Genomic DNA, 23816 nt, shown 5'->3' with positions numbered 1-23816 from the left:
GCTCAGCCCTGCTCCCGGCATGGTCTTCACAATGGGAGGGAGGGAAGAGAGCAGAGGGAGTTTGATCTGGGGTTTTTTCAGCTGGCACTGGAGGCTGAGACGGGTAGATTGGAGCACCTCCCCCCCCAGGTGGGAGGGCTCCAATCAACCCACCTGACCCTGACACTGACTGAATAAAACCCAAATCAAACTCCCTCTTCTCCCTTCCCCACCTCCCATTCCAAAGCGAGAGCTGGGGCTGGGAGCGGGGAGGAGTTGGGCTAGGGGAGAGTGGCTGCAGACTCTCAGCTGCTCCAAATTGCAGCTGATTCCCCCGACGGGTGTGACCCAACAGTGAATGTCTGTTGGGTCTGGGGGATTGCCGTAACTCATAGCGCTTCCTGAAAAGCATTATGAGTTACAGTGGGGAGCTGCATTTCTGTCTGCACCTAATAACTACACCTGTGAAGCTGTACAGGAAATAGATATTGTCAAACAACTTGATATTGGTTCTGGATGAAATCACAAGATTGGTCGATATAATATATTTAGTCTTCTGTTGAGTGCCTTCACAAGGAGTTGTAGATGAGGAATCAACATTCAGTGGAATTTTTCTAGTGGATCTCCACAGGGATCTGTTCTTTACTCTGTGTTATTTAATATTTAGATGATCTGGAAGAAAATGTAAAATAATTGCTAGTAAAATCTGCACATGACAAACAGGTAAATGCTGAAAGGGAGTGTACCAGTGACATTTGGTACTGGATGAGCTGTACTCTTTTGAGCATTGTGCAGATAATACAGCTGAATGCGAGGTGGGATGTCTGGGAGCAAAGAAAGTCTGTCAGATTTAGAAGTTGAAAGGAACTGATGGATGAAGATGCTGGAGTTATGATAGCGAACAGGGTGAAGAGGAGCTCCCTGTGTGTTGCTGTAGCTAAGGTAGCACTGGGATATAAGCCTGAGACTGTCACGTAGGAGTAGCAAAGTGGCGTTACCACTAGCCGTGGCATTTCTGAGACTGTTACTGTATTCAGTTACTGTGAACACATTTGAAAAATCAATGGTGACAACTGAGAGAGGGTTAGGAGACTGGTTCAAGGTTTGAAAAACCAGCCTGATAGTGACAGCAAAAGAGGCTCCATCTCCTTAACTTTATCCAAGGCATGTTAAGAAGTAACCTGATCAGAGCCTAGAAGTACATGCATGGGGAGATGATTTCTGCTAGTAGATGAGTCTTTGACCCAGTGGTCAAATGTATAATGGGATCCAGTGCTTAGAAGCCAAAACAAGGCAAATTCAGACTAGGCATAAAGTGTAACAATTTGCCTAGGAATGTGCTGAGCTCTCCAACACTCAAAGCATTACAGTTATTACCAGATACGTCTTTCTGGAGAGATGCTGTCCTCCAGCAGAACTTACAGGCTCAGTGCAGCAATGACTGGGTTGTGCTATGCAGGGAGTCGGGCTAGGTGATCATAATTGGTCCTTCCCGGCCTGGAAACAACGAATTTCCGAGTATGTGAAAGGCTGTGCTGGAGACAGTAGTTAGGGCTTCTGCTGCCTCTTACAGGCTCAAGGTGGTTAGAAGGTATTTCTAGGAGGCTTTCCTATGAGGATCCCACGTGGCAATGTGGCATGTGCACATGGGTCAGAATTCCTGGTCCCTACCCAGTGCTCTGACCCCTAGACCAAACCAGTCTGCCTGCCTTTTGAGTTATCTGACTTTTGAAATAAACTTATTGTTGCACTTTATACAAAACCTCTGAAATATTCCCCTTCCCACTTCTTTAAATGATCTCTTTATCAGCAGAGGCTTCAAGGTCCGGCAGCCATTGAAAATGAGATTTGCTCTGTGCTGTGGAAGCCCCCTCTGGTGGCTTGTTGTTGTGGGACTGGGCCTGCCCGAGGTACAAGACAGGGCATGCAGGAAGCCTGCCTGCTTCTTGGAAGTTGTCAGGACTCTCCATTTCCCGGAGTTGCCAGCACACGCCTGAGCGTGGAGCCAGTCTCAACTGTTTTCTCGCATTCAGCCCCCTCGCCACGCCGACCAGCTGGTAACTGATAGATAATTAGTATTTTTCTCAAGTACAGTCTCAGGCTGGCTGCTGCTTCCCTCCCCTCTAAAAACGTTATCATACTTGCCAAAGCCAGCAGAACCGTTAATAGGGTCTTTGGCTTCCTGTGGCCCGGCTGCAAAAGTGCCCTGGGGATTGTGCCCCCCTCCTCCTGAGCAGGACTTGTCTCTGCAAGTCTCGCTCAACTGGAGCAGGCAATGAGTCCATCCAGAACAGTGGCAAAACAGAAAAGACCAAGGGTCCCTCCCATCTGGCACCCTGGGCTGGACCTGGGTAGCATTAGACATGGGTGCTCCAGTTGGTCATCAGATGTAAAGAATTCACAAAGTGCTGGGCAATGGACAGGATGAGCCTGTGATCCCTATCTCCCTTGTGAATCCAGTACATCATGGATATTGCTTTGGAGGAGGACCAGTCCTTATTGCATCTCTTCTCCAAGCAGCTGAAAAGGCAGACAAGGCAAGTGGGTGAAAAATCAGGGATATTCTGGGATGCCAGAAGCAGGAAGCCTGATTCAAGGTTTGTTAGAGACTTTCCATTGGATTCTACAGAGCGAGGTTCAGGCTCCAGGAGTCCCGAACACAGCGGACTTGAGGGGAATTAACAGGGCCCATGGAATTCTCTGAGATGTTCCAACACGACCGCGGCATCGGTTACCTGATCTCGAGAGCTTCTGGAATGCAGGTTGGAGGTAGCAGCTTTGACTGGCAGCTGCGCGGTCTTTCTGTGATCCTGGCAGAGCTGCTGTAGGAGCTATGGGGGAAACCAGGCTGCTGCAGGAGCGGGACAGCAATTGTGTTGGCCGCTTTGTTTCCTGATTCTGCAAGGCATCTGCTAGAGGCTCTGTGAGAATAACAGGTGGCTGATTTCATTCTTGGTGCAGTCACAGGCCCGGGGTGCCCTGCTCGGTGCAGCCAGCAAAACCCAGCTGAAAATGTAAGGACCGATCCTCAGCAGGGGCAGGTCGTCATGACCCCATCCAAATCTTGCTACCCCACAGCAGGCGCAATTCACTCCTCTGTGAAGTCCTGAGTGGAGCCCAGCTCATTTCTGCCCACTGCACACAGGGGCTGTATTACACCTTTAGAAATACCAGGCAGACTCGCACCCCCTCGCACTACCACATGCAACAGCTGTTAGCAGGCAGCAAGGAAAGCTTTGGGGAAGGAAGGGCTTTTTTTACAACTGTATGTGTGCAGTTCCAGGCACACTTCAGTGTGCACATGTAGATATATGGGCCATGCCTGCATGCATGCTTTGATGTGTGCAGCTGGATAGACATCTCCCCCGATGGCCTTTCCTGATGAACTGTGTAAAGTGGCTCTGAGGTTGGGGTGGAAGAGGCTACCCTGCCCCCTCTATGTGCCATGAATCGAAGAACTGGCCTCTCCTATGGTCATGGTAGCTTGACTTTCTGCAAATTCTACCTACTGAAGCAAAGCCCATTAGGATCTTGTTTATTCAATGCTGTCTTTACCAGAGAGATTCAGCCCTGGTTGTGATGGCTAAACTGGGCTGTCTCATAAACCTGCATCACTGTTTTCAGTGAGAACCTGAGGCTGAAGTCATGAGTGAAAAATTCAGTCAGATCCTAGTAGTGTAGTGCAGGACTGAGTCCCTCCCTGTTTGCATGGCAGCCCACAGCCGAGCAGTCTCTCTCTGACAGTCCTGCATACGTGTACATGCTGCCGGGTTTTTAAACAGCAGAGATGCTGAGGGACACCTGCTCCCAGCTGAGGTTTAGAGTCCCCTGGGGAGACAAAGTAACACGAAGATACAGGAGGGCAGTTGGAAATGGCAGAAGGGCAGGGAGGGAATTCCAGCACCAGTAACAACAAGGAGCAGAGGCAAAAAGGCCAGCAAGGTATTCAAGGGAAGAGGAAGGCGAGAGGGCTGCAATGATGATGCTACACTTCTGTTAGAAAGTTGTCCATGTTCGGGATTTGGGCTGGTGGTTGCCAGTAGCAAAGAGCTGGGATGCGTTGGGATTATTTGCATGCTGAACATGTAGGGTGAATTTTGATGAAGCCGCATTTATGTTTCCCCTGGGGCCCCATCTCTGGCCCTGTGCTTTGCAACCTGTCTTGGGAAGGTTGTGGAGCACTTGCCGAGGGTAGGACTAGGCCTCCGGCACAATGGCCCAAATACAGTGCTCAGGAGGAGCCACTCCATGTTGCTATCATCAGTGCAGCCCTGACCTAAGAAAGCCCTCCTCTGGTTCCTAACATGCCACAGATCCAAGCAAAGGGACCCTGAAAAAAGGCTTCTGTTCCCTCTGGAAATGTGACCTTCCAAAGTCTGCTGTTCCCCACCTTGAAATCTTCCTGAATTCCTTTATGGTTCATAAGTAATATAAATCCTAGGCCATGCATTTAGAATGTGTACATACAGCGTAGGATCCTGGGAGGGTCCTTGATGGGCAGGAGTATACGATCTGCCACCTGGATCAGAACGTCAGACCACCAAGAGCAAAACTGAGCCCTACCTGATGCTTCACAGACAGCCAAACAGAATGAGCCCTCATGCACCCTTTGGATAATCCTGTAGCTAGGGAAGGGAGCATTCTCCTGCCTGACCTTTCCATGATGAACACATATCCTGAAGCCTGGGTTCTCATTGTCCTTACCATGTGCAGAGGCACCAGTCCACCTGAAGCGTCTTCTGCAATAGTGAGCTCCTCAACATGTCTGTCATTCATTTACTGACAGCTTTAGCTCCTGACAAATCTTGGGCAAGGGGCATTGAGGAAATCCCCAAGGCACACACGTCTAGGAATAGTAGTCTAATCTGTCTGCACTGGTCCTGTGTGTGAACAACAAAGACAGACTTCATGAATGACTGGGAAGTGCGGCCATGACTGGAAAGGGAAGGGGAAGTTAGGCTTTACACTGGAAACCTTCTCACCAGAACACTTCCTCTATCTTCCACGTGCTGGCTCGCCACCCTTAGGCCACATGTACTGCATGGGGAACAGCATTAAGTGTTTCCATAGTTCTTTGCCCTCAGTAGTTTTTTCATGCACCAAGAAGATCTGATTTCAATTCCCAGCTCTGCCACAGGTGCTCTGTGAGATCTTGGGCAGGTCTCTTAATTTCTGTTTAGGGCCTGTAGGTGTTTCTAGGAGAGGAAGAGCAGGAATGAAGATACAATTCCAAGTCAGGTGCCCTGTGCTTTTTGCACTGCTTTTTATTCAGCACAACTTTCCAACCACATTTCTTCACCCCAAACCCCTCTCCTGCTCCATTTCCCAACACAGCCAGAAGTTGCAAGGTGTTTAGTTTGATGCTTATGTTTTAGTGCTACTTCACTTCAGTGCAGACTTGCAGACCTTAATCACATGACCAAACTAGCCAGATGCCAAGGGTGCGTCAGACTTCCCAGGAAAGATTAAACACAAACTAAATATTTGTGGCTTGGCCAAGCAGTGAGTAAGAGAGGATGCAATTCCCAGTCAGGGATCTCCAAGGTATGAGTGCAAGGGAAGAAGGGAGAGAGACTGTTTAGGGGGAACCAGAGGATAGTTGGGGAAATGGTGTGATTGTAAGTACAAAGGAAATGCAGACAGAAGAACAAGAAGCATCACTGTTCCTGTGAAATCAGTTGGCTTGTGGGGTCCTGCTATGGCAGAGCTGGGGGTTGGGTATTATTTCAGCCTTTAGGGGTCTTTGGCAAGGCAGCTCCAGTGGAAGCTGCTGGGGGAAACATAGGGCTTCCTGATGGACCCCGTGGTTTCATCTGAGCCCTAGGTCCTATCCAAGCCTCCTGACTGACAGGGTGATATGGGGCGATCTCAGCCAGGGGCTCCCTGGGAAGTTCCCAGATCCCTGGGGGCTCTAGACAACCCTGCAGTAGTGGCTTAGATGATACACAGCCCAGCACTGCACACAGGGGAGATGAAGGACCTGGAGAGGGTCCACAGGTGGCATTTTAGTGTGAGAATGGTGCACTCCTCCCTCTGAGTCTGTGCTCCTCGGTGCCTTCTTCAAGCATGGAAAGCTGATGAATCTCACTTCACTGGAAGAGCTTCCAGGGCATGAGACCTGGGGCAACAGAGAAGCTGTATCTCTACCTAGACACAGCCACAAAGGGTGTCAGTCCCCCAATATCACTACTGTCAGGAGCCAAGCAACCCATTGTGGAGGATAGGAGTTTCTTGCTTTCCCTCATTGTCACGGAGAGCCACTGATCCAGGGTGTGAATTACTGGGGAGCTTGGAGGGTCTGAGGCTCCCCTCCCCGCCCAGAGACAAGAGCTCCCTGTAAGATTTGAAAATCATAACCTGGGGGGGGTCTCCGATCAGATTGCTCCTTCCAAATGAACCGGTTTAATTTTTTTTTTTTTTGCAGGCTCCCTGCAAGAGTCAAAGTGTAATTCGAACCCTGCACTGATCTGGTTCTTTTCTGTCCGAGGGATGACCCTAGTTTATGGGGAGAAGGTTAGAAAGGACTGGAGCTTTCCAGTGTTATAGAAAGTCCACAGGGTGTGTCTGTGTGTGTGTAGTACTTTATATACCTGCCTACTTAGCATGCATGATGCACTGGGTAAGTCCAAATCCTAGCTTCTGCTAAAATGGAAACAAAGTAACTCTGGAAAAATTTCCAGCTCAGTGAAAAGTTATAAAGACTAGTGATTAAAAAATGGTTATTAAAAAAAATTAGAAAGAAAGGCCCCGCAGTCGGCCTGTCTTCCAGGATCTGTCGTAACAGATTCATCCAAGCCAGTTAACGGTATTTGCGGTTTGCAAGATGCTACATGTCTGTGTAAGATGACAGACACATTATTATCACCTCTCCACTGCAATCTGTCCAAACCTGTCCTCGGACCCAGCTCCACAGCTGCGCGCTAGGGAGCACAAGGAAATTAGCAGCCTGAGGCATCACTTTTCTTCTCTCTCTCCCTCTTGCCAGGCTAGTGTCTTTATTGGGATCCATTGACTGCAGTCCGAGACACGTCTTGAGTAGGACTAATGAGGAGACTGGAATGTAGAGGAGGAGGAGGTTGGGGGGGTGGGGGGAGAAGAGTGGAAAAAAGTAATTGTTGGGCAAATCATTTCCTTCAAGAAAGAAAGGAGGAGAACTTGGATACAGCCCTCCTGGAGCAGGCAAGTCTAGACGCTTCTGTGTCAACAGTTGAAGATAAATAAGATTTTATCAGCTCAGAATCTGTTGGGACACATCCGCCTAGCGGTTCTGCAGCCCAGGGAGAAGTGGGGGAAAGGGGCCGTTCTATGAGATCTTCTCACATGCAAGATTTGGGTCGTGTTTTGTGCCAGGCTCGCAGGACACTGAGGAAAAAGGTTTCTTTCTTCTCTAGTTCCCATCCTACAAGGAGTCAAATAGCCCCTTCCTTAGTGGATCTGGGAATTTGGGTGCTCAGCCCCAAATAGAGTGCAGTAAAAACTGAAACCTAAATTCTGGGTTGTTTTGCATGGACAGCAATCACAGAACTTAGTTGGCTTGCAGGGGGATTAGACTAAAATTCCCAGCTCAGTGCCCATGAAACTGTTCCTTGCACTTACCCTGTAGCATAGGTGATAAACATCACTCTGGGATTAGGCATTACTGGAACTGGGGAGTCTTTTAATGGGAGCAAATGAAAGACATCACTCTAACGCAGGGGTGTTTTTCTCTGATGATGTGTAGTGCTGCAGGGTCACAGTTGCCGCTCTGTCCCACTGTAGAAATGGCTGCATTTCAGCAAACAGACCAAGTGACCGCCATTCCATGACACAGTTGGATTTTGGGAGGGGTGGAAGGCACCAGCAAAATATACATGGTTGGTTCAGAAATGTGCTGGAGCAGCAAACCGATATCAACACTGATAGAGAAGAACACAGAGAGATGCCAATTCAGGGCTAGGTCTTGATTAGAGCAATTCACCTTGAAGAGGAGTCAGGTTTCCCTGTCCTGGGTGCTGGTCTTTGGCTGATACCCCAGACACCCACTGGGAATAAAGAGCAAGGTCCCAGTCTAACCCAGCTACAGCCCACATATACCAGGGACAGCTCCTTTGGAGGAGCGCCAAGGCTTTTTGCATGAGACTGGCTGTAGGACAACAAGAAGCAGTTGTTTCCTATTATATTTTTAATTGTGACCAAAATGTGAACAGCTGTTTTTTACAATTAAGGAAAAGCAAAGAATCCTAAGGGAGACAAGAGCCTTGAAAGTGCATGGTAACCCTTGAATTGGAGATGAGTGATTGTCAGAAGTACAAGCAACCAAGAGTAAAATGGCACCATCATCAGTTCATTTTGCTTGACAGGTCCTGGGTTTGTCCCGGTGCTGTGAGTGAGCTGCTCAGCAATTTGCAGGATGTAACACAGTGAGAAAAATCCCTTCTCCTCTCAAACCATAGAGAACACAACAGGCTACATATGAGTCTTTGAGAGTTGTTTTCTTACTGCATTGAGCACAAATGTAATCATGGAAAAATGTGAGCAAAATTGTGTCATGGCCTGGGAGCTTGGGTGAAGTACTGGGGGTCCCAATGCATGGGTTCAGTCTCCAATTTTGCAGCTGGTTGGGTCTAAACTTGAGCTACTCCCTTCACATTGTGGCTCTGGCCATTTGTGAAATCAGGCTTTTTAAGGCTTGTAAAGAGCTTTTTCATGATTGTATAGATTGTATTTTTTTCAAAAGACAGTGCCAAGACTGACTAAACTGTTGTACAGTCAGTTATATGCTCAAACAAATTGCCTCTGGGGTGGCAATTCCTGGGGGGGTCCTGACAGAGGCAGGCAGGTCTGTGGGCATTACAGTACATGCACATGGCCTGGACCTGTATTTTACAAGACAGGCATCTGGTGCACTGTGGCAATGAGTATTATGCTTATTTGGAAGTATAATGCTTATCTGGAAATAGGGATCTTCTCTGTTTAAAGGAATAAAACTAGGAACAAAGAAACCTGTCTCCCCCTCCCCCCCTGCATCCCACCAGTGGCAAAGGGCATGCACATGGGTGATGTGTGAGCTGAGCTGATACAGGGTGGGGGCCAACAGGACAGCTGTGGTGCATGAGGCAGCTGTGGCTTGTAGGTAGTATCCAAACAGGATACAAGCCTGCCTTCTCTCTTCCAGGACTTATCAGCACAGAGAATAGTTTGTTATTGTCGAAGGATCTTTGAAGACAATCCTGGAGCTGTTAAGACATGATAAGGTTATCAGTGGAGGCATGTCTGCATTGGGCTGCAGCATTTCTCCCTGCAGGGCAATTGTTTTGCTATTTAACAACAATTTATCCATGTCATAACATGGTATAATGAGAGAATTTGTTACCAAAGAACTCACCATAATGCACCTCTGCTCTTCCAGAGCATTTTTACTTCCCAGGCATGTTTGGGACTGCCCGGGAATGTCTACATGAAAGGAGCCCTTGACAGGAATTGTCAGTGTGTTAACACCTGGCCAGGAAGAAACCCCCAAAATAAACCTTGTTTTGCCATTTTCAGCAGGCAATGTGAATGCATCAGATCCTAATCGCACACAGAAGGAGTGTTGTTTACATGGGCTGCTGCTAAACAAAAGGGTAGAGCTTCTCTGTTCCAGCCACAAGGATAGGAGATCAGGATGTTTCAGCCCATATTTGAATCTGTTATAAAGACCATGTGAAACCTGGTGTATATCCTAAATTGTTTCACCTCTGAGATTGGCCTGAGCACATTGTCTAATGCTGTCGGATTCTCCAGCTGTCATTAATGTAAGATCTGAATATTCCCCGAAGATGCATATTGATAATGTCATGCGTTGCTTTCAAGCGCTTTTATAATAGGAAGCTGTCACATCTGCACTGAAATCACGCAGGGTTATATCTGTGCGACTCAGAGAGGCAAATCTAACCCTGACTGCAGCATTCATCTTTGTGCTGTGCTTGTCTCTTGGCCTCTTTTCTCCCCTGCTAGTACTTCACTTGGTAGCTGCTTTACCTAACCCTGCAAGGCCTCTGGGGAGGCAGCTTGCCAGACAGAAGCCAGGTAAAATAAAGTTGCATTGCTCCATGCTGGGTTCTGTCAGTGGGATGGATGAGACATCCACTGAGTTTGCTGAAGCCTGAGTTTTGCAGCAGTTTCATACAGGGAAATGCTTGCAGGCCTACAAAAATTCTGTTAGAAATGAGATGGTAAATGCAGCTGCTAATATGTGCAAGAAGTCACAGAGTAAACAAATCTGGGGGGAGGACTCACAAGTGAAGTCCCCTTGGGGGCAGTGATAAGTACTGCTGGTGGGGGTGGATAAATGCAGGGCTGTAGAGCAGCAGAGCCCTTAGGAAAGCTGCACTCTGGGAGCAGGTATGATAAAGAATATGTCTTGTGGTGGGAACAGGAATTGCCCAATTCACAGTGCCCTTTTGTTGAGCTAGTGTTGAAATGATGTAGCCATGACAGTACAAGAATGATGCAAGGCAAGGATTTTGGGGGGTGATATCTTTTATTGGACCAACTACATGGTTGGGATAAAGTTATCACTCAAATGATATCACACCCCCAAAATCTTGCCTTTTGTTGTGAGAAGCTCCAAGCAAGGGGGAAGCCAGGGGCCCTTGCAGGGATGTCAGGTCTAGATGTCATGTTTAGGCCATTCTGTGTGTGTGTGTGAGACTGTGACTCAGATTCCCTATCTGACATTCACAGAGTGGAAAGGTCACCAGATGTGTTTAAGCACTGTCTCTAGTGAAATGTGGTGTATTAGTAGGAGCTTTGCTAGCAGAGCAAGGGAAGTATTTATTCCCCTCTGTTCTGCACTGGTGAGGCCACATCTGGAGTACTGTGTCCAGTTTTGGGGCCCCCACTACAGAAAGGATGTGGACAAATTGGGGAGAATCCAGCAGAAGGCAGTGAAAATGGTGAGGGGCTGGGGCACATGACTTGTGAGGAGAGACTGAGGGAACTGGGCTAATTTAGTCTGGAGAAGAGAAGACTGAGGGGTTTTGATAGCAGCCTTCAACTACCTGTAGGGTGGTTCCAAAGAGGATGGAGCTGGACTGTTCTCAGTGGTGGTGGATGACAGAACAAGGAGAAACAATGGTCCCAAGTTGCAGCAAGGGAAGTTTAGGTTGGATATTAGGAAAAACTCTCTCACTAGGAGGGTAGGAAAGCACTGGAACAGGTTACTTAGAGAGGTGGTAGAATCTCCATCCTTGGAGGTTTTCAAGGCCTGGCTTGACAAAACCCTGGCTGGACTGATCTAGTTGGGGATGGTCCTGTTTGAGCAGGATATTGAACTAGATGTGACCTCCTGAGGTTCCTTCCAATTCTAATTTTATATGAATCTGTGATTCACAGGAATTGCAGGAGAGTGCCTTTCTGGTAGAAGTACCCAGCAAACACTCCCTCCGACAGCAAGGGTTCTGGGCTCCAAGTGCCTGGGCAAAATAGAAAGGTGTTGGAAGTGCAAGCTCCCCTGCTAGAGGCCCATCCCACATACAATGAACCACACAGAACTCAGCTTGTCTACAAAACTGAGTCATCCCTGCCAGGAGGCAGAGCCCTGGTTCCAGGGAGTCTGGAAATTTCAAACCAAAAGCCCAAACCACTAAATCACCCTCTATTGTGGGCATGTGCCATCTCCATTTGCTTGAATGTGTGCTCCAGTAGAGGGTTTGCAGGACTGATATCAACGTGCATATGCACACATTGTATGCAGCAACTATAACCTCCATTGCACACAAGTAGCTAAGCTCACAGACCGGAGCCAGCAGTGTCCCATCAGCATGGACACGTGCTGCTAGGTCATCTACAGTAGCAGCACTTGGGGAGTTAGTGCTAGTTGCCCTAAAAACCAAATGCACCTGCAGCCAGCCTCCATTTATATAGCTTTTCAGGCCCAGGGTCTGCAGACCTGGTGGGAAACTCGTGGAGCTGAGAGAGATGATTAGTCTCCAAACACATCAGAAGTTACTGCGAAGGGGAAGGAATCAGCTGCTGTGTAGGTCATCTGGGGGCAGGGCAAGGAGCCGCAGCAGCAGCAGCAGCAGCGGAGAATTAGGTTAGACCATGGGGAAACTCCTTCAACCTGCAGAGAGCAAAGCTCCAGAATCAGCTCCCCAAGCAGGTTGCAGTACCTCCACCAAGGGAGGTTTTGAGGACAGGTGGAGCAGGTATTTGGCAGAACTAGAATGCATCAAGCAGATTCTGCCTATTTTCTCCAAGTCTGTGGTTACAGGCACGTGCCTGGCAGTAAAACCCACTGTGGCCTCAGCTCTAAGGAAAACTAGATGAATAGAAGCCTGTGTTACATGGTCAGTGCAGCAGAACAAACACACCAGGCCACATTCATTGTCCATGGGTTACCAGCCCTCTGCAATCTTGCTTGCAGCAGGGCTTTGGTGCAGGGAGGCAGGACTGACCTCTGCATGTTCATTTTGAACATGAAGGCCAGCTGCAACCTCCAGCCCAGGCCTCGGTCTGGTGGAATTTTCTGGGCTGAGGTATGTGCTCAAGTGCCCTGAACACTTCCCTCCCCAGGCAGTGCCGTGCGCACTAGAAGCAGTTTGGGGCAATGCAAGGGAGAGCATGCCCATCTCAGGGGCTTGCTCATTCATTGGCATGAAAGCAACGCCCCATTGCCTAGGCAGGCTCCCCCACTCCAGGCTTGCTGTAGCTCTGGGGTCCCATGGGGCACTCATGTCACCACCTCTGGGACCGAGTGGGCCTTCCCTCTTCCTAGCAGACATGTTGTTCTGCCACCTGCACAAGCCTGCCTGTGGAGCTGCTCTTCAGCCCATCCAGCTCCCCAGCATGAGCCTCACAGCTGTCACCCTGTGAGCTAAGGAACTGGATTTCCCCCCCATAATAGAGGTGTGCCCACTGAGTCACAAAGACTTGCCCAAAGTCCTGCCATGAATCACTAGCAGAGCTGAGGGTCACTCAGCCCCATTCTTTACCAGCCAGACCTCCCTGCTGAGCCCCTTGGGCAGGCTGACTTGAGCCACAAGTCACACCTAGTGCCAAAGTGTTGCTTGGTGCATGGATAGTGCTGAGCTGCTGAGGGCCCTCTCTCCCCAGCCTCTCTGCATTTCTCTCTGATTTTGAAGATCAAAGGCCCTAGCTTCCTACTGCCTGCAGACAGCTCTTCCTCAGCCCTCTCCGTCTCCAGACTCCACACTGGGGGACAGTACATTGGGATATGATCTCCTCCCGCTCCCAAACATACCCTGAGAGGTATTCTGCGCCTCCCAGCTCTATGCTCAGCCCCAACTCAAGCTCTGAGAGTTGGAAAGAGCAACTGCCCCAGATCTTAGGCACTTCTCCCTCAGCCCAGCTGCACTCACTCAACCCATCACCCTCCAAAGAAAGTGCTCCCCCCTCTGCCCTCACTCCTCCTATACCCTCTGCCCTGTAGTGCTTTGGTCCCAGCCTGCCCCACTCTGGGCTCTGCTGCACTGAGAGGAGACACCTGTGTATGTAGGTGTGTAGAGAGGTTAACCACATCCTTGCCAGGCCTCAATCAAGCCAAGCTCTGCCTTTTGCCCATTTGAGGGAGGGGGCCCTTATCTGGCTTCTGCACTAACGCAGGAGCCTTACAGGGTCCTGGGTTCAGTACATAGGATGGCTTGGAGGGCTTGCACTAATTACTGGGGCACCTGCCTGCTGGTATAAGAGGTATATTTGGGGATAAAGGTGGTGGTATTAACCCTGTTGTCAAACCAGAGTTACGGGAAATAATGCACTTAGCAGTTCCCTGCAAGGGGACCACAGGCTTTGAGGCAAGTCCCACACCTCCTTCATGCCTCCGTTTTGCTGCCTGCATGTTGTGGGTAAGAGCACTTGCTCAAAGTGACAAATGCCTCCACCGTCCTCCCATGCAAGACACCATCTCCATGGACTATTTATTAACAGCTCACAGCTTTTTGGTGCCAAATCCAGTGTGCCTGGCATGGTTGGGGGGTGCCTGTGTGCCTCTCTGGACACAAGCCCTGGGTGAAGTAGTGTTCGCTTCCCTTCGGAGCACCTATTGCACCCCCAAGATCCACAGGGAGATAATTTCCGGGGGAGTAAAGTGTTTTCACCATCTGTGTGTCCTATAGTCAGCCCTACATGAACAGCACATAACCCTTCACTTGGCCTGAAGCACATATGAAGTCCACTGTGAAGATGCAGTGCCACATCAAATATCTTCAAAGGAATCCTTTGCTGCTAAGGGGATTCTTTAGCCCCAACGTGGTTAAGACAACAGGCAGCAGTTGGCTTTATCACTAGTAGTTATTCCCTGACTGGCAGGCTGGCACTTTACATGGAGCAAGCAGGAAGCTGAGAGCAGCTAGTTAAGAAACTGGAGGAAAATCAGCCTTTACCTCTTAACAGGAGGCACCATGGTGGAGGGTTCGGTCGGATATCATTCAAGATTGGGCTTGGCAACAAGATCACTGAAAACTAAAAATTCCCAAAAAACTAATTACCTTAAACTGCCGGTGAACTCCAAGTTAGGAAAATTTATCCTGAGCCTTTGCCAGGAAAGAAAATATTGTTTCCATTCATGCACTCAAGGGGCCAAGGATAGGCTGCAGCACTTGGTTGACGGTTGGAGCTTGAGATGGAAGAGGAAGAGCCCTTTTATACTGCAGACCAGGACATGTGCCAGGGCAGGGCTGGTACCTGCAGTCCCTGTTGTGCTGTTTTGGGCAGCCCAGCTCCAAGTCTCTGAAGCCATGGGGCTTCCACTGCTGCCCACGGGCTACTGTATTTCAGCACATGGCCAAGAAGTGGTTTGTGATGCTTCAGCTAATTAATTTGGGAGGATGCTGGTCTTGCTGGTAACTGCCTGAACTGGGGCTCAGGGAACTGAGCCTGCTTCCCAGTGCTGCCACTGGGGCCCTGTGAGGCATGTATGGGCCATCTGCATGCTTCTGCAAGGCTCCTAAGGGCACCACTGCTGGGGAGAATGCCTCCCTGCTCCCGCCCATGCCCAAGCAGGAAATGGGGTGCCACGGCCCTGCTCCCGCATGCTGTGTTCCTAGCCTAAGGAGCCCAGGCACAGCCTAAGATCAGTGCAGCTCAGCTGCTTCCCCTTCCAGCCTGCAGAGCCACCTGGCCTCTTTCAGGGTTTCAGGGTTGCCACCCCTCACTGGAAAAGAGCTGCCATTGCACAAAGCCTGGCTTCAAGCAGGGGGAGCTCTGTTGAGGAGGGAGGGCAGTGGCAGGCTCTTTGCTTGTTGCCCCAAGTTTTCTGACAGGGTGGAGCAATGAGAAGGAAGGTGGCTGTAAGGGAAAGCCTTTCCTGGGCTCACCCCTGTGCAGCAGAGTAAGCTGGGCACCATCACGCAGGCTTTTTCTTCCCACCTTGCTGCCTGCAGCCCACCCATTGCAGCATGTCCTGGCACATCCACGCAAGGAGCCAGCTGGCACTGTGCAGCTCCTCTTGCTCCCAGTGAATTGCTGGGAGCCCAATGCAATGCTGCCTGTTCCAGCATGTTGCAACAATCCTTCCTTCCTTCCCCTCTCTCTCTATATTCCCTCAGACCTGAGAGAGGAGGCACGCCTCAGCACAGGGTGGTGCCCCAGGGGGCAGCCCAGTGACCTTGGCAGAGATGTGGGTTAGTGGGGGAGAACTCAATGAGCTTCCAGCTGGGCCAAAGTCTTGTCTCCATGTCCAGCATGGACAGAGCCTGATCCATGGAGACAGGCTTAGACAGATCCTCTCCCACAAACCCAGTTGTATCCTGGCTGCCGCAGCATTCAGTTCTGCTGGTGGGTTTCTTATTGGAAAAGGAGCTTTGTTTCTATCTAAGGCCCTCTTATATGCCTGCAGGCAAAGGTGCAATGGGATCTAATGCATGATCCACAGAATCGTGCCTCCTGCCATGCCACATGTGCATGGCAGGAGGCATGATTGTGGGACTGTGCATTAGATCCCATTGTGCGTTATGGCTGGTGCAGGGGGAGCACCGATCCTGGGCTTCCCCTGCACCAGCAAAAGGAGCAAGGTCCTGTGGCTGGGATTCCCCTCAGTTGAGGGGCTCTCAGCTGTGGGGAAGCTCCACATACCCCCAGGGCTGGCGGATTGGGGCTGCTGCATATGTAGCTACTTTGCATGTGTAGCTGGTCTTAAGGTAACTGGACTTAATTAATTGCACAATACCTGTAAAGTGAGGGGGGAGGGCTATAATTGCTGTTATTTTTCTTTGCCTTACTGGGGCAGGCAGGAGACAGTAGCCAATGCACAACGGTTCTGCCCTTCTCCAGGGCCCTGCAGGGCTGTGGGCTGGCCCAGGCAGAACAGGGGGAGAACGAGGCTCCAGGGGCTCCTTGCCTTCGCTCTCCCTATGGTTGTGGAAGGGGAACAGTTACCCTTCTCTCCTGCCCAGGGCTGCGGGCTCAGCTCTCCCCTTTCTGTTCTAGTACTCCCCGCTCCTGAAGAAGCTCTACTGCCAGATTGCCAAGACATGTCCCATCCAGATCAAAGTGTCCACGCCACCTCCGCCAGGCACCATCATTCGTGCCATGCCTGTCTACAAGAAGGCAGAGCATGTGACCGAGGTGGTGAAGCGCTGCCCCAATCATGAGCTGGGCCGTGACTTCAATGATGGTGAGTGCTGGCCCCTGCCCCTGAGTCATGGAGCAGCCATGCAGCGAGGCCTGCATGAGACGGCAGTTACCCTGGGGGGCATCTCACCCTGATAACGTGTCTCTCAGAGCTTCAGGAGGGTCAAGCCAGGCACTAAGCAAGGCATGGAGCCACATGGCACCTGGTGTCGGGGGTCTGGCTAGGCTGAGTTAGTTTGAGGCCCTGCTGTGTGAAGCAGACTGCTCTGTTGTGAGACTGAAGTGAAATCACCATGTTCTCTCCCAGTTGTGCCTGCTCCTGGCAGCACCAGGCTGGACGGGCAGCCCAGGATGCCAGCAGCAATTGAGTGCCCAGAGCTGGAGTCAGCACCAGCAGGAGGCACAGGACCTGCCCTTGCCCCAGCCTCCCTGTGTTCAGATCACCTTGTGATCAAGCCAGCAGCCCCTTCTTCACGTAGGCTAGCCCACAGGCCCTTCCTCTCATGGCACTTTGTGTCTTCGCAGGCCAGTCCGCTCCCGCGAGCCACCTCATCCGGGTGGAGGGCAACAACCTTTCGCAATATGTGGATGACCCTGTCACAGGGCGACAGAGTGTGATGGTGCCATACGAGCCACCACAGGTACTCACGTGTGCGATGAGGAGTGAGCCAGAGGAAAGGGGGACCATATTGTACTTAAACTGTGGAGTCGTGAGGCTGGAAGGGGCCCAGCCCAGCCCCTGCACACAGCAGGACTTGTGGTCCCTGAACCGCCCCTCCAGCCTCTGGGTGGAAGGCAGTTCCCGGCTCCTGGGCTGCCCTCAGCCCCAGTGCTCTGACAGCCAGGGGCTTTCCCCAAGATGAATTAAATCTGCTTTGCTGCAGTTTAGACTTACCACAGGTTTCTCTACACCCCTCTGAACCCGTGGTGCCCTGAACTGGCCACGGTTCTTATGTTCCTGCACGTTCCAGTTGTTCCCAGCATCTTACGGCATCTCAGCAATGACCCCACCCTGTGTGCCAAGGGTCCTGGCTGCTCCACTGCAGCTGCCAGCTAATACCCCTTCTGCTGTGAGCTTTCCGGGCTGATTTATTGCTGCTGGGGCTTCTCCCTGCATTGGCTTGCCCAAAGCATCTCCCCTAAATTTCCTGCAATAGTGGCACAGTTTTGTGCAACCTCTTGTCCAGCTGTAAACTCCTCTGGCTAAGAAGAAAACCAAGGCAGGCTAATGGAAAGTTTAGAGCACCCCCTGTTGTCCTATTTGCACACTTGCCAGGTCCCATTCCAGCTGCATCTCTTCCAGTTCAATGCATGAAGCACTTTGGGGGCTAAGGGCCCTGAGCCAGTAACCCAGCCTCTGCTCCCAGGGACAGGTCTCAGCTCCAGAATCAGGACTCCATTCTTTGTGCCTCCCCCACACATGAACCACCCCCTCTGAGAGCTGCTCCTTGCACCCCTCTGGCAGCAGCCTGGAGCTTTGTGGACCGCTGCCACCTCGCTCTGCCCCAGCCAGACGTTCAGTCCCATGCTCAGTGCATCCTCCCTCTCTTGATGGCAGGTGGGGACGGAGTTCACCACCATTCTGTACAACTTCATGTGCAACAGCAGCTGCGTGGGAGGCATGAACCGGCGCCCCATCCTCATCATCATAACCCTGGAGACGAGAGAGTGAGTCTTCTTGAAGGACAGGAGGCTGCAGACCAGGGCAAGCTCCTGGCAGCAGCTGAGATGGAGGGCGCTGAGGGGCTTCCATGGCTGGGCAGTTAGCGAGTGGTTGGATCCATAGCAGGAGAGCAGGATACACATAGCGCTGGCCTGCACTCCCTGCAACAGAGTGCGAGACCCCCCGCACCACACTGGATGCATGCGCAGTGCCCAGCGCCTTGTGTGGAGAGACATGCACAGGGCGACTTGACCTCCCAAAGAGAATAAATGCCAGGAGTGTGGGGGAGGGTGGTTCCCATGGAGGGAAAGGGGAAAACAGGTGTGGGCTGGGTGCCTTGCCTGTAATCATTCCTGTTAGTTTTTTAAGCTTTTAAAATAATTAATCAGTGTGAAGTCAGCAATAGGCCCCCTGCCTTGCCCTGCCCCCTCTCCCATATTAGATGCAGGCTCATTATCCCCCTGGAAGTAATACACAGATCCTCACCGCTCCCCCCTACGTCCCCAGTGGGCAGGTGCTGGGCAGGAGGTCATTTGAGGGCCGGATCTGCGCCTGCCCAGGCAGGGACCGGAAAGCTGATGAAGACCACTACCGAGAGCAGCAAGCCCTGAATGAAAGCGCAGCCAAGAACGGCAATGCCAACAAGCGCAGTGAGTCCTGTCCCCACCGGGCTACGGCAGGCTGTGAGTGAGAGCTGGACTGCTGCATCCGTTTGCTGGCTCCTGGACTGTTTTTCCCTCAGTTGGGCCTGTTAGCAACCCCCCGCCCCTAGCAAGGGGCTTCCCCCTTTGGTGCTCGGGTCGGAGGTGGGGGGAAGGTTGGGGCTGGGGCTGGGACCCGTGATGGGCAGACTGGGTTTGATTCCCCACTAACGCTGCCTCCCATTTCTGTTCTCAGCTTTCAAGCAGAGCCCCCAGGGGATTCCCGCACTGGGGGCTGGCGTCAAGAAGAGGCGGCATGGGGAGGAGGAGATGTATTACGTTCCTGTAAGTGTTGCTTGCCCGTGCCCCTGAGCAGAAGGATCAGGGCACCCCAGGAGGGGCCCTGGGGTTCACAGGGCAAGAGTGGCAAGGCAGTGTGCTACCTGGCTGGGGGACAAGGCCCCATTAAGGGGCATCCACCTGGCCTGATGTTGAGGACAGGGCGTTTTCTTCAGCTCTGCCCAGCAAGGACTAATGAGGCCTGAGTTGCTTGCCGAAGTCCTGAGGATGGCTCTCCCAGATGCACAGAGCCCCAGGCCGCTGCTTGCCAGGCTTGCAGCCAAGGCCGTTCTAAGGGGGGCGTGCATACCGGCTGTGCACAGAGGCTCTCTGGAAACCTGAGGAGACCAGAGTAAACGCTTCTTCCCTGCACAGGTCCGGGGCCGCGAGAACTTCGATATCCTGATGAAAATCAAGGAGAGTCTGGAGCTGGTGGAGCTGGTGCCACAGCAACTGGTCGACTCCTATCGGCAGCAGCAGCAGCAGCTCCTGCAGCGGCAGTAAGTACCAGGGGCCTCCCAGAAACAGGCTGTGACCTGGGATCAGCAGTGGCAAGCTGAGCAGCGGGGCTCACAAAGGTTGTGGGAAGCCAACCTGGCCCAGGGCCCTTGGCTATGATGAGCTGGCTGTAGGTTGACAGAGCTCCCACATCCCAGACCCCACCCAGGAGTCACTCACAGCGGGCAAGGATGGGCAGGGACATTCCTTGCTCTGTCTCCAAGGGTTTGCTCTCTCTCTCCTTGGCTAACTGTGGCCTTGCCATAGCTGGGGAGCAGGTAAAGTGATACAGGTGTTTAGGTCTTGGCCTTTCTCCATACCATTTTATGCTTGCAGGCCACTCTACACCCTGAAAGCCCAAAGCCCTGTACAAAGAGATGGGTATCCCTTCTCCCCTCCTCTCAAATAATTACAGAGAAGCCCTCACACTGAACAGAGATGAGGAAAGGCGAGTGAGTATAGCACATTGTAGGAATAGCACCCAGATGCCCCATTCGGGTCCAAGCTTCTGGGCTGCAGGGTTTCTTCTCTGTGCTCCCCTAGTGATGGGGGATAGTTACTGGCCAGGAGCTTTCCCACTGGCTGATGACCAGTATGCCTGTAGCAGCAGCAGCAGCCAGCTCCACCCTACAGTGACAGCCACAGGAGGGTTTCAGGCTCTATTGCTTGCAAAGCCTCTGTCAACGTACTTGCCTAAGGCTGCATGACCCATGAGGGCACTAGCAGAAAGGAGGCATGCCTGAGGTCTCACACCAGGCAGGGCATCTGACCGTGGGCACCTCCCTGCCTCTGCATCCCTTGGCAAGGGAAGTACCTTACAGGCTAGACAATGAATCACAGAGTCCCAAAGACAGTGATGCCATACAGAGGCTGAATGTTCATGTCACTTCAAGCAGCCCTAGATGTACTAAATTAAAAGACAGCTCTTCTTCAAAAAGTCATCACCAGCCAGCTTGCACTAGTGCAGCTCAGCCCAGTCCAGCCCCAGTGTAAATCGTGTTGACAGCAAGAGTCTGCCTGGATGCAGCTGTACTGCTGGCTCCGATCCACCTCGGAGTCTCCGCAGTAACAGCCCAGACTGACCGTCTTGCTGTTCTCTCTGAGCAGGAGTCACCTGCAGTCCCCTTCCTCCTATGGGCCGGTCCTGTCGCCGATGAACAAAGTGCACGGAGGAGGCATCAACAAGCTGCCGTCTGTCAACCAGCTGGTGGGGCAGCCCCCCCAGCACAGCTCCAATTCTGGGCCAAATCTTGGGCCAATGGGTAAGGCTTCACCTGGGCACAACAGCCCTCAGAGGCCAACAGGCAGGGACAGACAGCAGCCCTGACACTGGGGACAGCAGTACACAGCCCGCAAAGCCAAGCTCTGGCAGAAAAAAACCCCTCGTCCCCACCTCCAAACTCGAGGCCAAAGCAGAGCTGGTTACTGTGTTAACTTATGGCATAGAGAGGGAACTGCACAGCCCAGTATAATCTACATCAGCTTTGTAGTGGGATCAGGAAGGGAGAGAAGTTCAGCTGTCCTGTGGAATCGCATCTGCTGGGCCTCACTGCTAGAGGGCAGGGGAGCAGGTAAAAAACTTGTTTGCCTTTAGCTGTTTACCCCATGATGGCTGTGGACAGCACCTCAGCCAGTGTAACTTCAGTTTTACCCCCAATCCTATCTGTTGGCTGTCCAGGCATGCATACTGCTAGCACAGCTCGTCAGCCTGGACCAGGCTTCTCACACAACCAGATCTGCAGGAGCCTTGGTCGAGCAATGCTCTGCAGGCCCGAGGGGGCCATACTGTAACTACTTGGCTCCAGTAGCTTCCCCAAAGGCAAGCGGGGCCTGGAGCTCTTTCAAGTGCAGGAGATCACTGCACTTGAAGTTGACCTACTCCTACACTTCTGCATAGCAAGGGCATTGGGCTCGGGGAAGGACAGTGCCAATCCAACCTCTGTGGCTCAGATTTGAGTAGACCAGACACTCACTCTCTGCCATTTTTACCCTGAGGACTGCTTGTGAGAGAGACTCCCGTCAGCTGTACCTCCTGCTCTCTCTTGCACACAGGGCCTGGAATGATAAATAGTCACCCCATGCAAGCCAATGGAGAGATGAATGGAGGCCACTCATCTCAGTCGATGGTCTCAGGATCCCATTGCACACCTCCGCCGCCCTACAACCCAGACCCCAGCCTTGTCAGGTAGGGAAGCCACCGACTGTGTCTTGTCTTTGCTGTTTTCCTTAAGCTAACTTTCAAATATCTGTCTCACAACTGGTCAACTGGCCACTGGTTCCAACTGAGAAATCACTGCTCATGAAGCTGCACACTACTCTTCTAGCCTCCCTTCACCTCACCCAGCCAGCTCCCCATTAGGAATACAAATTGCTAATGCAGATTCCCACTTTGTTCATTAAGTTTAACGCCTCATAGCAGGATGGGCATGAAAAGGCACCTTCCCTCCCCATCAAAAACCAGCATCTGCCTTTACTGATCCTCCTCCTTCCCTTCAATACCTACCTTTGCAGATTTTCCTCTTCCCCTGTCCTTCCTGGCAGTCACTGGAAATTGCTGTAAATGGTTTATCTCTACTAGGGACAGGTTAATTTACAGAGGTAGATATTTGATGCTTGTAGGAGGATTTCAGAGGCTTCCCCAGATGCTCTTCAGACTCCATGAGGTAGCAGGGCCTCAAACTCCAGAACTGCAGCCACATACTGTCTGGAGAGAATGCCAAAGTGGTCATTGGAGAGAGAGGCTGTTGCTGTCCAGGACATGTTGGATGGATCCAAGTGCAGCCCCCTCCCTTACTCAGGGTAGCCCAAGCAGTACCCTGGAGTTGCTTCATTTCACTGAACATTGAAACCATGATTCCACAAGCCTCACTTCTCCAATATTAATGCTTAGGGAGTTAGCACCTCCCATCTAGAGCATCCCCAAGGAAACTGGCTAGGCATTCAGGTTATTCTTAGATGGGATTCATTGCTACACCATGATTTTTGCTTCCCACCATATTATGGGAAGAGTTGCCAAATCTGTAGAAGAAGGAAGCCTGCTGCCCTCCTCCGGCCCTCCTGGAGTTCACATAGGTTTTGTCCCAGTAATGACAGGTGAGAGCTCAGAATGTGAACTGAAGACGTTAACACCGCTTTATTTTCCCAATTCTTTCTGCAGTTTTTTAACAGGACTGGGGTGTCCAAACTGCATCGACTATTTCACCTCCCAAGGGTTACAGAATATTTACCACCTGCAGAACCTAACCATAGAGGTAAATGCTTTGGGGAGCTCTGTTCTTACCACTTATTTCTATTGGCGGTTGATCTCAAAGGCAGGGACAAGGAATGCTTTTGAAGGAAAGGACACAGAGGTACATTAACCAGCCCTACCAGCTTTATATTCCCCAGGGTTTATACCTCCCAGTTACAAAGGCTTTCTAACCCCTCATTTGGAAGAACAGTAGGGCAACCCATAGGGGAAACTGTGGTCTTCTGTTGATTTGTCCAGGCTGCAGGAAGCAAGACCTGCTATACACACAGAATAAAGGGAAAGAAATACCCTCCTTCTCCTCACTTGTTCTTTTAAAAAAAATAGCACAGGACTCAGCAATCAGATGCCAGAGAGATTTCCCCTAACTATGGTAACTATGGCTGCTGCAAAGATTTCCCCTTAAGGACTGGTTCAAAGCCTACTGAGTCAACAGAAGGATTCATGTTTGACGTCAGCGATCTTTGGGTCACGTTGGTCAGGCCCACTTCTGATGTGATGTCTGCCCATGCAAACTGGGAGAAACTCTCAGCCCCAGGGAATTGTGTACTGAGGTTGGAACAGGTTCCTTGTATTTCATGCCTGAACATTTCAGCCCCAAGGTTGGATATCAAGATGCATGATGCCCTAGCTTATGCTGTGATTCAGCCTGCCACGTTGGAGCATGATGAATTCTTCATAGTATATTTCTGGGCTGAAGGACTATCTATGGAGGGAGGAGCAGTCAGCTCTGTGCAAAGCTTTCCTTCCTTTGTTGTGGAAAAGCCCTGTTCACTCAGCTGGCTGTGCAGCACAGGGCTCCCTTAGTTTATTAAGGCAATCTGAATGTGCACCCTTTGTTGACCCTTTACACCCACAACAGACTCAGATAAGCCCCAGCCTCAGTATTCTGGCC

At 51.2% G+C, this 23816-nt stretch overlaps 1 protein-coding gene across 6 annotated transcripts in view; it reads left to right on the top strand.

Moving 5' to 3' along the window:
- TP73 (tumor protein p73) overlaps window positions 1-23816 on the top strand; it is an 80604-nt gene that overhangs the window by 52275 nt on the left and 4513 nt on the right. For 5 of the 6 annotated variants that reach the window (XM_019511638.1, XM_019511641.1, XM_019511640.1 and 2 more), the window contains 9 exons: window positions 16390-16576; window positions 17059-17174; window positions 18092-18201; window positions 18704-18879; window positions 19094-19182; window positions 19552-19676; window positions 20782-20936; window positions 21727-21859; window positions 22832-22925. In XM_019511638.1, the coding sequence (XP_019367183.1) occupies window positions 16390-16576; window positions 17059-17174; window positions 18092-18201; window positions 18704-18879; window positions 19094-19182; window positions 19552-19676; window positions 20782-20936; window positions 21727-21859; window positions 22832-22925 (1185 nt within the window). The remainder of the gene's footprint in view (window positions 1-16389; window positions 16577-17058; window positions 17175-18091; window positions 18202-18703; window positions 18880-19093; window positions 19183-19551; window positions 19677-20781; window positions 20937-21726; window positions 21860-22831; window positions 22926-23816) is intronic. The other variant, XM_019511639.1, reaches the window with a different exon arrangement.

Source organism: Gavialis gangeticus, unplaced genomic scaffold (assembly GCF_001723915.1).
Source record: "Gavialis gangeticus isolate Ggan-Ray unplaced genomic scaffold, GavGan_comp1, whole genome shotgun sequence".
Lineage (NCBI taxonomy): Eukaryota > Metazoa > Chordata > Crocodylia > Gavialidae > Gavialis > Gavialis gangeticus.
This window is presented reverse-complemented; position numbering and strand designations above follow the sequence as displayed.